Source organism: Condylostylus longicornis, unplaced genomic scaffold (assembly GCF_029603195.1).
Source record: "Condylostylus longicornis isolate FDR11 unplaced genomic scaffold, ASM2960319v2 ptg000030l, whole genome shotgun sequence".
Taxonomy (NCBI): domain Eukaryota; kingdom Metazoa; phylum Arthropoda; class Insecta; order Diptera; family Dolichopodidae; genus Condylostylus; species Condylostylus longicornis.
In genome coordinates this window covers 10,641,843-10,657,285 of record NW_026577999.1, presented here as the reverse complement: position 1 = coordinate 10,657,285, position 15,443 = coordinate 10,641,843, and the positions used below count along the sequence as shown (strand labels likewise).

Here is a 15,443-nt window from a genome sequence, read left to right as displayed (position 1 = left end):
TCCTAATACGGTAGATCTTTGACATATGCCGGTCGCGATGCACTGTTACTCAACTTTTTCTTAGTTCTAATCAATTCAATCGTCAAAATTGCTTTATCATTTTGATGTAAATTTATAACCCACGATTTTGATAAAACCATTATTGTGTATAAAAGATATTGTGTTAATTGATTTCTGCGGAACCAAAAAATTTAAAATTCAAAAATAAACTTTTGCAAATTTTAGAATAGAAACTATTTTAATAATATTTAAATAGGAATTAAGTTATTTTTGTTTTTATAGAAAAACTACGAGTACAACTTCTTAAAAACAAATAAATTTCAAAAAATTTTAAAATTTCAAGGATCCTTAATTTTATAGATTTTAGACTACAATGTTTAATTTTTAATAAACAGAATCACTTATCACTTTTACCTTAATACGGAAATTAAAAATTACTTTGTTATCTTTACTTAATTGTTATACAAAAACATTCTAAAATTATTAATATGAAATTTCCTTTATTAGCCCAGTTAATTAAGAATTCTCAATTAATTTATACTAAAACATATTGGATTTACATATTGGCTGTTAATTTAACAGCCGAATCGTGTATCTCGATTTTTCATCTCACCTTTTATTCACTTTCAAATCAGAATGCTTCGTTTTTCTAATGAATATTTCATTTCTCCACTAAGATTACTCATTTTTTAATTGGATTTTTGAATTTCTTTTCAAATTATCGACTGAACCTCTTACCTTCAAAAACAAAATCAATGAAACTTGTATGCATTTTGAAAAAAAGCGAGACAGGCAATGCGGAAAAAATTTTCTCACTCAAAAATTATACAAATATATGATAGTCATTTACATTCCTCTCACTTTTAGCGAGTTAAACAGTGAGTTTATACGATCGCTTCCCAAAATGCAAATGAATCACAGAATTCTCTGTATATGCTTGAAACTTAAAATATTGCCTTAATAAATTTCACCCAATCAACACATTTAAATTAAAATATTTTAAAAATTTTAATATAAAAAATTTTTGCTAAAACAAAATTTTCAGTTTAATTAAAATTCAAAATTAATATTTAATAAATTGATGAATATTTAATGCACGCGTTACACTTAACAACCTTTTTTAATATTTTATTCAAAAATACTGATAATCGTTCATATATACAGTCGCTCAGCTCAAAGCTCAAAAAAGAACTTAATTATTGTTTATAGTAAAACAGAAAAGTATAATCATTGCATACATATATTTTACCTAAATCTATTAAAAATCTTTCTGATGACTTTAATTGTTGCTTTCTTTTATTAAAATTGTCGAATTTTTAAAAAGTTAACCTTTAAGTTAGATTAGGTACATACATACATTTATATGGCAGATCCTTTTTATAAGAAGCTGAAAAAATAACAACCCTATTTTGCATCCCATTTTATTTTCCTTTTAATTTTAGTGTTTTTTTTTTTGTCTTATAAAATTAAAATTTCCTTTTTCACCATCAGAAATCAGCAGAATAAACACAAAGAAGAATAGAAAAACATGAAGTAGGTTGGAATATTCGTTTTTCTTAATGGCAATATTTCACTTGACATACATACATTATTATATATTTATGTTTAAAAAAAAAACATTTATACAAGCAACCATATATTCAGTGCCAGGTCTACTTTATATGCAAAGTAAGCATATGCAAAGCGGGCAGCAAAACAGGGGCACAATTATTATGTGCAATGTTAATTGCATATTGTACATTATACTTTGAAAACCGGGGGTGGGGAGAAGGCAGCGTTACTTTTGGAAACCGTGTGGGGGCGCTAAAGGAAAGAGAACCGGCCCTGTATATATTATATTAAATCCTTTATAAAACAAATTTTAAGTGAAATTAACAGTTGTTCTTTTATAATTTCTACTTGATGTAATTCTTTCTAATAATCTAATAAAGGAGTTAAAGAAAACAACCATATTAAAGTTTAAAGCAAGAACACGAAAAAAAAAATTAATAATTTAAGTAAAGAACTAGAAAAAAAAAAATAAAAATCTTGTTTAACTTGTTTAAAATTCAAATAGGCAATTTAAGTCAAAAAATTTTTTATTAATGTAAAAACACGCGCACTTTTCCTGAGGGTTATGTACACGTATGTATATATATATATATATAGCTGATATCGAAAGATTCAGAAGGATTCACTTTGAAAGTTATACTTTAAGTTTTATGAAATATTTATGGGTGTGTGTATTTGATTTCATATAATATTTTTTAGCTTAAAGTATATTTCGTGTTTATATTTAGAATAGGTCGGTCTGACTAAAATTTTCTTTTTGTTGTTTGATGCATGTGCTTATTAGGTATTTATGTAAATTTTTTTAATTCAAGTACATAAAAAACGCATGTAGAAGATAATTTGCTTTTTTTTCCCCGATAAATGCTTAAAGCCTTGAAATTGTTGCATTAAATAAAAAATTTACTTATTGAGGAAGCAATTTTAAATTTTTACATAAAATGAAAATGTTTATGGAAATTTAGAAAAAGTTAATTGCACAAATACCGAAAAAAAAAAACAAACGGGAAATTTTTTTTTAGAAAAATGAAGGCATATTTATAACCTATTCATCTCAATGAGGTTACATGGTCTAAGTGAATAGGAGGGGGGCGAATACAGTTGTAAATCTACCTATTTACTTTGGGTATTAACAAATTTGTAGAAAGTTATTCAGAGTCAATAAAATGTTCGATTTCCACCTCTAATTCTTACAGTGGTTATATAACTAATTCGGAAAAAAGTTAGGCTTTCAAAAGAAAACTACCGTCCCGATAAATTCACTTTTCAAAATATTACGAGACTGAAACAACATATCCAATCCGTTTCTGCTCACAACAAGAAGTTTCTTCCTAATATTGTATTTGGATCATTTTCTTCTGCTTCAGAAGACATAGAGTCAGAATTGTTAGATCATCCATAAATCGTAATATTAGGAATATAACAGTTATTAGTTAATAATTCCAACAAACATATTTAGTCAACATAAACATCCATTGAGAGACAAGCCGCAAACAAACAAAAGACTTTTTAAATTTTCGGTTAAGACAAGCGCTTCAACACCAAATTTTAAAATTATTCGACGTCCCTAGACTCTAGAGTTCCGAAAAATATATTTATAATTTTATAGGTTATTTCTCCTATAATTTTATAGGAGAAACTGGTATAGTTTATTGCTATAAAACTACTATAAAATTATTTCAAATGTGTAAAATTTTCAACAAATTTCATTTTCAACTCAAAAAAGCCAAAAATTTTTTTTTATTTATTAAAACTGTTTTCCTTATATATCTAGATAAAATATTTACTTTTGAATTTACGATATACTTGTAATACACGCAGTATGACAGTAAAACAATATAACAGTTTTAATTTATTTCATATAACACATAAATAATAAACAAACAAAATTACATAACACAAAATAAAATTTTTTTTTTAATTTTCAGAAAGAGCTGGCAGAAATAGCACTTGTATGGCATCACGTCGTGCTAGTTCACGTGGTATTATACCACGTGCTAAAGTTAAAACAGTTAAAATGACATTTGTTATTGTAATTGTATTTGTTATGTGCTGGTCACCATATTTTGTATACAATTTATGGGAAGTTTTCGCTCAACCACCAAAAACACAAAAAAGTATTGCAATATCAACATTTATACAAAGTTTAGCACCACTTAATTCTGCTGCGAATCCTTTAATTTATTGCCTATTTTCAACACAAGTGTGTCGTGCTCTAAAGTAAGTATAGGTATAAACAATAATATTATTAAGTTACAGAATATAATATATATATATATTTTTATTTTATTATCCTATATATGAATGCGTAGGAAAATTTATATATATATATATATATATATATATTTTAATACTTGTAATACAAGCTCTACATAAAATAAAATATGTGTGTTGGAATATACTACTCGTATGTATACGATGTGTAGTATACTTATAAAATTTAGTATTACAATAAAGTAAAACCATCGTATAGTTGAAACAATCTATATCTTTTCCTATACTAATTCAGAAATATTCTAATAATTTTATTGTTTTCATTTTCTATATTGTTTATGGCATTGTGAAACTTAACTTAGTTGAAATAAAATTGTAAAGTTGATAGACAATTTTCTCAATGAGAATTATGGTCTGTAGTTAATTACATATTTTTCTATTCTATTTTTGTTCTTATAATAATTTCCTTCCGGAATGCATAGATACAAGTGAGGAAGTAATTAACTTACTATAGATATAAGAACCTATAAATTTTCTTTTAAGTCTCTTAAATATAAAAAAAAATTATGTATATGAAAACTTTATTAGATCTTCAAATGCAGGCCTATGTACCCGGCACTGTGTTTTAATATAGGGATTATAGGTATTTAACTCACACATTTTCACTACATAGTAAAAAAATTACTTTGCTTTTCTTCTTAATTTTTCTTGTTATATAAGAAGAAAAAATTACATGTACATGAAAAGTCTATTGAGAGCTATTTGCCACTCGAAAATTTTGAATATCAAATTAAAAAATCTGACAAGATGATGCAAATATCCTTTAAGCATTTCCTTCAAATCTTATGAAGATGACAAGTATCTAGAGAAATGAAAATCTTGTTCTTAGTAGAGGCCTTCATTCTCTGATTCAAGTTTTTTTTCAGAATTTCTCAATTAATTTCGTTTTTGGCAATCAGAACTTAAATATTTCAAGAAATTCCGTTAATTATTCAATTTAGATAGGGAAAAAATGGCAAAGACAGCCACTAGCAAAAATTCGGTTTTTGAATTCGATATTCCTGAATTCCGGAAGTTGATAGTTTAAGTTTCAAGGAAATCAATCGATTATTTCCCTGTAAATAAGTAATTTTTATTGAAAGTCTTGAAAAATATTAAAATGTTTTGCCCCGCTGCAGTTAAGCAAAACAAAATGTTTATTTTATATAATTTTTTTTTTTGCTCTTCTAAAGTAATTATACGTTGTACATTAAATATATTTTCACCTATATATATATGTATATAATGCACATAATATGTTTGTACATAAATGTACAAAATGAAGTGTGCTATAAAATAAATTTGTGTTTTAATATCGGGATTAAAGGTAAAATGGGAACAATAACCTTATTTTTAACTATGTGTAGGCAGTAATAAAAATCTTCGTATATACAATGAATCCCATAATTTAATGGTTTATAGTAGTGATTCTATAGAATTGAGTATAAGTACCTAGCTAGATATAGGATAGTAAGGATAAATTCAATGAATTCTTTTAAAAATCTTAATAATTCTAGGATATTAACAGAAAAAAAATTGTTTTCTATAAATTTTTTTTTTTTTAATTTTTCACACGTTTTTTAAATAACAACAAAATTTAAAGTGGCGAGATGGTGCAGGAAATTAATTTGTATTATAAGGGTTTACAATGGAAATTTTTTCAAACCTGTTTGAATAAAATGACCAAAACTTTAAGGTTAAATATTTTAGTTAAAATTTTGTATTTTAAGCTTTTTTTCATATTTAAATGAATTTAAATATTTTTAAAAAATTTTTTCAATTTTCAATTTTCTTCTACATTTATTAGACGAGTACCACCATTTCGATGGTTTTCATGTTCAACATGTTGTACAAATCAAAGTAATAATAATTCATCACAACATCGTTGTACAACTGTTAATCAACGATTACATAATAGCTGTGATTCAATGCGTACATTAACAACATCATTAAATGTTTCACGTAGATCAAATAATTGTATGAGGCCAGCACGTGTTGTTATCGTTGAACGACCGAAAACAATTTTAGCTATGTCAGAAGTATGATAATAATTTAATTATTAATATAATAATTAATATTTTTATTAATGTAAAAATTAATATTATGTATTTTGTGTAATTATAAGAAAATAGAAAAAAAAAAAAATTAAATCATCACTAGTATTAAGTAAATTTGGAAAAACAAAAAATAAAAATTTGACAAGTAAAATAATAAAATTAAAATTGAAATTTATATGTATATATATATATATATAATTAAGCTGTACAATATATAATTACATAATAACACATAAATGATAATTCCAGTAAGTGAATGTAATTTAGAAATTATTGTGAGGGAAACAACACGAATTTGTTAAAAAAAGTGCGTGCAAGTAGCTTAGCGCCCCATCTTATATTGCACTTAATTATACGAATGAGCAATTCTTATTCTATAATTCAGAACAATAGCAAATTAATTTCTAAATTGCTTCACTTGCTATATGTACATAAGATTTGTGTGTTTGTATAATTTATTTGTGAAATCAGTAATATGAGATTATTTTGTTTTTTTTTTTTTTCAATTATTTTATTAAATTGTTATACTCAGTTAATGTAGCTGTAAGATTATGCATAATTTTTTTAACTGTTAATATTGGTTTCAAATAAGTTATTGCAATGTTAGCGTAAAATAGTCGACTTTGTCAACTTGATCCATTACACGTCAACCCGTAAAATTTTTCTTGACCGTATTCTATGTTACTTGAGTTTAAATCTTGCACTCCGTATATCTGCATTACCTATCTGATTCCAAATTAACTCACAGGTATATAATATGACAATTTACCGCCTCGCACTGTCATATAGTAATGCTCTTTCATTTCATTCTCCTCTATATATAGTAAAATTCTACAAAGATAGAACAGCTTTGGACTATTATACTCACTCTTATTATGTTTACACATATTAAGTTATCAGAAAAGAGTTAGCTGCGTTTAAAACGGGCCATTTTTACCATTAGAATCGGACCTTTTCTAAATTTATTTTACTGTATAACTATGTTATACTTAAGGACTCTAAGTACATTCTTACTATTTCAAATATTGTTAGATATTCTAGTTCCAGATATTTTAAATTTAAATTTTTGTTTTGAAATATGATATAGGTATAAATTTTTTCAACAATTAGTCGCCTGAAAGCAATTTTGATTCATACCCCATTTTCATAATTTTTAAAAAAAAAAGCACTTGCATAAATTTCCGAGAATAATCTTTCAAAATATGCCATCAATTTTTTGTTTCATTTAATTTTAAAGATACACAGACACTTTTATTGATTCATCTTCAATTTTTAATTCGATTTGGACTGTATTTTGATCTAGATTCAAAATTGTTGGGAATTTATGCTCTTGACATAAAGCAAACAGCTTGAAATTTACATTTAATATAAAAAATCTTTTCTCCTGCATATTTTACATACATAAAATTTTAAAATCTTTAAGAATTTTAAAGCTTCTATATTTTTTGTAACCACAATCTAGTTTCTATGTTGTGTTGCAACGCTACATATCTACTGAATATTATATTTAAGTAAACAAGTAAATGTTATACATAGATTATTCAAAGCGCATCAATTAATTGTGTCCTATATAAAAATTTTTTGAACCTTAAATGAAAATTAATTAAAATTAAATATTGTTATATTTAAAAAAAAATAGAATCGAATAAATTAATAAAAATTATAATAAAGAAAATAGCAAGAAAAAAAATATTAATTATTTAAGAAAACTTCTCTAGTCTTATAAAATAAAATTTATTAAAAATAATTTATAAATTTTTGTAATTTTTAAGAAATCTATTGCATTTATAAATAAAATATATTATATAAAATTCTATACAAGTATATAAAATTATATTATACAAACATATTTAAAATTAATTATTAAAATAAAAAAAAATTATACTTGTATATATAAAATAATTTTTTTCATAATAAAAGGAAAATTATACAATTAAGTCAAATATTCTCGCTTTTGTTTTCTAATAAACTCTGTGCAATTATATTGCTGCTGCTGTAAAAATTATGTTCCAAAATGCACTAATAAAATATTATTATTGTACTTGTATAAATGATATTATCATGTTTATTATTTAATTATATTATTTAAAACTAACAATAATTCTTGTGAATTTGTGATGTATTTTGTAAAAATTAAATGTTTTGTAAATAAATGCAAAAAAAAAAATTTCAACAAAAAAAAAAACTCATTTAACTTTGTTTTAATTTATTTTTTCAATTTAATAATAAATTTAATTTATTATAATTTTGAAATTAATATTTAAAATTAAAAAAAAAAATATTTCCAAATTTATAAAATATCATTGACAAGAGATGAAAAGAAAATTAATAAAAAAAAAAAAAATGTTTAAAAAATTATGTGTTTGCATTTTTTATTATGAGAGTTTCTAAAATAAAATCATTGGCCATCCAGACACCTTATTTATATTTTGGACCCGAAAATCGAGAGAGAATTTCATAAATTTCTTTATACGATTGCATAACAGATGGCAGATGATTGGTTAGGATGAAAGAAAGAGTCAAGGCAAAAAACATATTAAAAATTTCGTTGCTCAGACTGAACTCGGACCGTATACATAATAAAAGTTTTCGGATAATACAATTCTAACTCAATATATTCAGATAAAGAAATGTTTTAGTATACGTCCGATAAATCAAAAATTTGCAAAAATTGGGAGTTTTCGTTTATTCAGTTCTAGAATACTTCTAACTTGTAGTACGTTCGAAAATTCACTCAACACACACTAAAAATATAGATCGTTCGGAAATTACTGGCTGCAATAAAGTACGTTCGGAAATTTAATCTGCATTAAAGAAATGTTAGAAATGTAGTGCAGACCTCAAGTATAAATTTTGTCGTTATCTCCTGAATTTTGTTTTCTTTTTTAAATTTAAATTCAAAAAAAAATTTTAAATTTCAAAATGACAGATTCAGATATTGAAGGATGTTAAAGTAAGTTTTCTTTAAGTTTTCAAATCTTGTTAAAATTTCCATATATTTTGCAATGAATTGGAAGGCGAAAAGTATTGAGATATAATTTTATAAATAATGTCATTTATGTTATTTTCGAATGACAGATTATTTAGAAGCTTTAGAATTTGTAGACTGCGTACACAAAAAAAGTTTTTGCATATTTGTAGTATATTCTAATGTAGAACTTTCAGCGCAGCGTGCATAAACGAAAACCCTCACAGTATATGCTCAATTGCTACAAAAAACTGGTATATTCAAATATTTCAATTAATATCGACGATATACATACCACGTTTTTAAAAAAACATAGTTCGAAATTAGTACTATCTAGTAATTTACTATAAACGTAAGTACATACATTTATAGTTGTCAAAGAGTGTGATAGTACTATTGTGTCAATGTAGTTAAATCACAAATTTAATCAAACTTGGAGTTTAATGTTATTTGCTGCTTATTCTTGACAAATAAAAAACATCACCCTTTTTTAACTACCTTAAAAATGCTACCAGCTTCAATATCTTACAATACTAAACATTCCAACTAATAAGAAACTGTTAATGTATAAAATCGTTCAGGTGTATTGCAAGAGATTGAAATTCAAATAAGTGAATTACAAATTTTATTACTTTAAGGATTAAATTATTTTGAAGGTATTGTATGAAAATTTTAAAGAAATTCACTTTAATTTATAAGTTTTCATTATAAATTTTGCTTTATTTGCATCCAAATTGTACAATAAGTTTATCTTGATCATGTTGCAAGAAAAATCTATTCATTAGAATAATAATATAGGCCTAATGCATTTTAAACATTTTATTATGTAAAATTTTGAAGATAATTTATATAGAATATGATGAAATATTTTTAACATAAAAAATGTTTTCAACGAATTGGCCCAACTAAATTTAGATATAGAAACATATGAAACCCAAAAACAATAAAATATTATCTAAAAATTTTCAATAATATGAGAGCAATTTAGAATTGATTTCCATCATAATATATTTCTTCAGTATCATAATTTTCATCTGTTGTTGGAGTATATTCTCCTTCATCTTCAATTTTAACATTTTGATTTGTTTTACTATTGTTATTCGATATAATTTTATTCTGATGCTGATAATATTCTTTAATATTATATAATATATCTCTAACACTCATTTCATTTAAATTATTATCCTGAATATCGTCATTAGTACGAGTATTACATTCCATTGGAATATTTTTTTTACAATTTAATATATCAGATGAAATCTGCCTTTTATTATTATTTTCATTTAATTTTTGTTTAATAAAATTATTGAGAATATCTGGTATCGATGAATTATCAATAATATTATTATTTGATTGATTCTCAATAATAATTGGATTATTTTTTACACCTGTTGATTTCAATTGATTATTTTGTTCCGGTAATTTTAGATTATTTGAATTAGATTGATTATTATTGTTATTGATAACTGGTACATTATTGTTATTTGTATTTTTATAACAATTTTTACAAAATTGTGTACAATAAGGAGTTATAAAAGATGCCTGTTGATAATTAAGAGAATTTTGTTTCTGTTGATTGTGCCCATTGTGTAAATTATGTGTATAATAAGAAGGATTAGTTCTTGTACATGAATGCTGTTGTATCATATCTGGTGTATGAAATGGTGTATTAAAATTTTGTGATATTAATTTCTCATAATCCAATTTCATACATAAATATTTTAATTGTTTTGACGTATCCTCGCCAAAATGATTGATTTCTTAAATATAAAATAAATTTTGAATTTGATACAATTGTTAGGAATTTAATTTTTAATTTACTTTCCCGTAAATCTTTAACACATTCTTCTATAGTAGCTTCATTTTTCTTTATTAAAGTTGCCATATTATCTAAACGATCATTAATTGCTTTAAATTTTGATGAAGTGATTTCTGAAACTTTTTCCTAAAAAATAAAACAGTATAGCAAATTAAATTTTAAAAAATTTGAACTCATTAATCAATCAGAAATTATTTTTAGAAAATTTTTACTTACATAAACTACATGACTTATTGCTACTTTCATAATTTCCATACATTCTAATGATTCATTAGAGAAAGCCTTTGCATGTTTAACATTCACGTTATCACCGTGCTCATCGACAATATAATAACGTTGTTTGGTTTTATGTTCTAAAAATGATTTAGAACGATTTATTTTCTTCTGAAGTCTAGGACGAGAATATTCAAGTAATAAATCAGTTTCTTTAGTTTCCTTTTCATTATGATTTTGGCTTCGCAGTTGATGTCGTTTTAATTTGATTTGTTGTAAGTCATCCATTTGGCTTTTAATATCATTATCCTTAATTTTGTGTGATTTTTTACGAATTGTAATGGTTGTATCCCTTTCTGGTTTATCTTGATTTTGGTATAAAGTTGATGGTATTTTTATATGTATTGGCTTTTCAGTTAATGGTTTTACTCGATTATTACTTGATTTTATATAACTCGGTTCCATTGTTGATAAAGGATTTGTTTGTGAAAAATTTCCTAATTGAAATGGAGGGCGATTCAATTTTGCTCGAACCATTTTAAAAATTTTTTATAATTATATAAAAAATTAATTCTAAAAATTTTAACGAATTCTCTTTAACTGCAATTAGATTGATGTAAATAATTAAAATGTGTGGAAAGAGCCGATTAATTCATAAGCTTTATAAAAAAAAAATTTTCAATATTTTTATAAAATACAGCAGACACAAAATTCTAATGCTATTACATGAAATATAAAACTGAGATTTCTAGAAATATAAAATTTTAAAATTATAATTTTTGTTCAACATATTAATTGAAAAAGAAGTGATTTATTTGACCTGTAATGACTGACCGTATACAGAAAAATGAACAGAAACAAATGCAGGGGAACATCTCGTTGAAAATATTTTTTTGCGGCTCTGCAGCAGAAATTCGTTGCAATACTTCCCTCATTATATACAATACGGTCAGATATAATACAATCTTATTATATCTGATTGTATAGACATCTTAGAAGTTTTAAGGAAACGTAACGAACATACGAAGATTATCCGTTTTACACTTAATTTGCAATCAACATTTAAGACTCTACTGTCACAAACTCTTTTTATTAATAAAAATAAACAAGAAACTAGATTTTTATCAAACAAAACTACTTGCCGTACATTAAACTTTATATTAAATATATTTGAGCCAAGACTCTTAAACATTCGTAACGTGGATCAATTTCCAAGAAGAAAAAATTCTTATTCATATACTTTTTGATATTGCTTGTTCGTTTGCTCCTGTCCGAAATGAGTTTGATCGGCATCAAAATCTGCACCAATTCAGCCAATCCCGACAATGACCAAGACTCAAATAATAAATTTCAAAGAACTTCAAAATATTCAATGTCAAAACTGTAAAATCGGCTCAAGCTCAATTTTCGAAACCTGATATTCCCAAAAAAATTCATTAGTTTTAACATTCTGAGCTTAAATATTAGTTTTCAAACATTGCATACAATAAGTGGGGTTATGTGATGGCACCACATTTAACATACCGATTTTTCGGTGAAAATGTAATTTTCCATGATAGAAAGCTTTATTTGTCAGTATGTCTGTGCCAGTGTATCTCAAATTCTGCCCTCCTGATTTTCACGAGAATTTATTTTAAAGTTTACGTTGGAGATGAAACGATTTGATTAAATTTTGAGACAAATTATCATTTGCGAATAACTGGATCTCAACTATCGGCCGATTTTATATATTTCCGTATATCTCAGGAATTAATTGACAGAATTTCTTAAAATTTATCAATTGGGCTCTCATTATGAACGAAATTGACTGGGAAATTGCGGAGAAATTGGATCATCAAAACTAAGAACTAAATTTACATTTTTCTATAGGTATATTAACTAAAAAGTTTACTAGATTTTCATATAATGAAATTTGTATACGAAAAACATTTCTGTCATCATTGCGAGCGATTAGATGCTGCGCCCACTTCAGATTTTTTTTTTTTATTTTATTGTTTAATTTTGTAAATATTCTTATCATCTCCTATTAATTTTATATAAGTACCTTATAAATATAGAGTTGAGTAAATAAAATTTTAATCTTATTTATTAAAATAAATGAAACTATTCAAGACTAGTATTAAAGAAAGTCTGTTTAAGACAAAATGCGTTGACTGAACAAAAATTATTAAAAATTAATTCAAAAAACAAAACGTTCAGAGACCAACAAGAGATGGATGTTAATACTTTAAAAATAGCACTTCAAAAATTTGATATATTTGATTGTGCATTTCTTATATCAATTTTATTGTTATCAATTTTAATTAGTGTTTATTTTATATTTTATAAAAGTAGAAAAATTTCTAATAAAACAAGAACAACTGAAACTGAAACACAATTATTCGATACAAGAAATGATGAAAAAAATGTAGAAGAATTTCAATATTTAGTTGGAAATCGTCAGATGGCAGAATTTCCAGTTGCAATGTCATTAATTGCCAGGTCCGAGAATTTAATATACATAATTTAATTTCTGATTTTTTCTCTAAAAACTGGTGTAGCATTATTTCAGGAGTTTCATTAATTGGGTTATCAACAGAAATTTATTTATATGGAATTCTGTATGTGTATACAATCCCTACTATTATTTTGGCGGCTAGCGTTTGTTGGTATATATTTTTACCAATATTTTGTAATTTGAATTTAACTTCGATATATGAGGTTTGAAAAGTTTCATACAGCAAAGAATTGTTATATTTTAATTCATTTATTTTTAATGATTGCAGTATTTTGAGATGCGTTTCAATAAAAAAATTCGATTGTTCGGATCATTTGTAAATTTTATTGGAATTGTAGGTGCTACATTAACTAATATTTAAAAAAAAATAATAGTATTCTTTTATATTTATTAAAAGTTATTTTGGATGCCAATGGTAATTTACATGCCTGGTTTAGTAATGAATCAATGTAAGTATAACAGTTATACAGCTTCATGTTGCTTTTAAATTTTGATTATTTTGAAATTCATTTAGTTATCGGTATTAATATACATTTATTTTCTGGAATTATTAGTTTAATATGTGTGTTTTATACTTGCCTGGTATGTAATTCATAAATATTAAAAGAATGCCAAGTAAGTAATTGCTCATACTGATTTGTTTTATAGGGTGGTATTCAAACTGTAATTTGGACGGATTTTTTTCAAAGTTTTATAATGCTAGCATCTATAGGTTTAATTATGATAAAAGGCATTGTAAAAGTAGGAGGTTTACAGAGAATAATTGATATTAATTATGATGGCGATAGAATTGAATTACCGCGGTAATTTTAAAATTATTTAAAACTATTAAATTCAATCAAAATGTCTCCATTTATTATAGATTCTGTAATATTGTGTCTTCTAACACTAATTTTTCACTTTAGAATATTTATAGATCCGTACACTCGTTATTCACTGTCAGCCATTTTAATTGGCGGTACCGTATCATGGATAGAAGGAACTTGTTGTGGACAAGTTATGATGCAACGATTTTTATCAGTTTCATCAGTTAAAAAAGCAAGAAAAGTTCTTATTTATTACATTACCGGCATTAGTCTATTACTTGGTGTATGCGTTTTTAATGGATTAATTTTATATGCATATTATCATAATTGTGACCCATTAACAACTAAAGTAATTTAATCAAATTTAATATTCTCAAATTAAAGTGTTATTCATTTTGTCTTTAGTTAGCAGAAATTAAGGATCAATTATTACCATTATTTATAATGGAAATATTTCATAAAACACCTGGGATAAATGGTTTGTTTATAGGAGGAATAATGAGTGCTGCATTAAGTACACTTTCAACTGGTCTAAATTCATTAGCGGCAATATTTCTTGAAGATTTTCTGAAATCATATTATTCGAAATCATTGTCAAATTATCAAACAAAACTAATCTTAAAATTAACCGTTGTTATATTTGGTCTATTCAGTTTTATTTTAACATTTTTAATTAAAAATTTGGGAATTATATTTCAATTATCAAAGATTTTGGGTGCCATTTGTGGAGGACCACTTTTTGGTTTATTTCTGGCAGGAGTTTTAATGCCTTGGATTAATTCATCGGTAATTTTACAAAACGTTTGTTTTATTTCGAGATTTATTAAAATGAAAAAAATTATTTACGTTTTAGAGTGCATTAACTGGATGCTCATTTGCATTCATTTTAATATCATGGATATGCATTAGATCTCAAATTTTAGAGGGAAATTCGATTTATATTCAAAAACCTGTCTCAATTACTGAATGTAACTATACTTTTATTTTAAATGTAAATCAAACAGCGCTGATCCATGAACTCAAGTAATATTTGTCGATCAAGAAATAAAATTATTGAGTGTAAATAATAAATTTTTTTTTAGAGAATCTGGCAATCAAAGTATCTCATATTTATGGTATTGTCCACTTGGAGCTTTCGTAACAATATTGGTAGCAAATTTGGCCTCAATATATTTTGGACATATTTGCAGAAAGAACTGGGATAAAAGATTAATAGCTTCTTTTTTATGGAAATTAATTCCGGAGGACAGAACAATGGAAAACTGCACTGAAATGAGTTAAC

The 15,443-nt window shown here is 24.9% G+C and overlaps 2 protein-coding genes across 2 annotated transcripts in view; both read left to right on the top strand.

The window, feature by feature from the left end:
- Positions 1–5,905, top strand: part of LOC129607895 (cardioacceleratory peptide receptor) — a 67,395-nt gene extending 61,490 nt beyond the window's left edge. Inside the window, exons 5-6 of the mRNA XM_055519140.1 lie at positions 3,477–3,768; positions 5,609–5,905. Of these exons, the coding sequence (XP_055375115.1) occupies positions 3,477–3,768; positions 5,609–5,846 (530 nt within the window). The 3' untranslated portion in view covers positions 5,847–5,905. The remainder of the gene's footprint in view (positions 1–3,476; positions 3,769–5,608) is intronic.
- A 6,229-nt stretch (positions 5,906–12,134) lies between these two features.
- Positions 12,135–15,442, top strand: LOC129608146 (sodium-coupled monocarboxylate transporter 1-like). Its single transcript, XM_055519475.1, has 12 exons — positions 12,135–12,241; positions 13,193–13,339; positions 13,399–13,558; positions 13,624–13,689; positions 13,753–13,804; positions 13,870–13,937; positions 14,004–14,158; positions 14,261–14,510; positions 14,567–14,791; positions 14,870–14,947; positions 15,015–15,184; positions 15,244–15,442. Exons 1-12 carry the CDS (start codon positions 12,135–12,137, stop codon positions 15,440–15,442), a joined length of 1,677 nt encoding a protein of 558 aa, XP_055375450.1.
- Position 15,443: the final 1 nt, after the last annotated feature.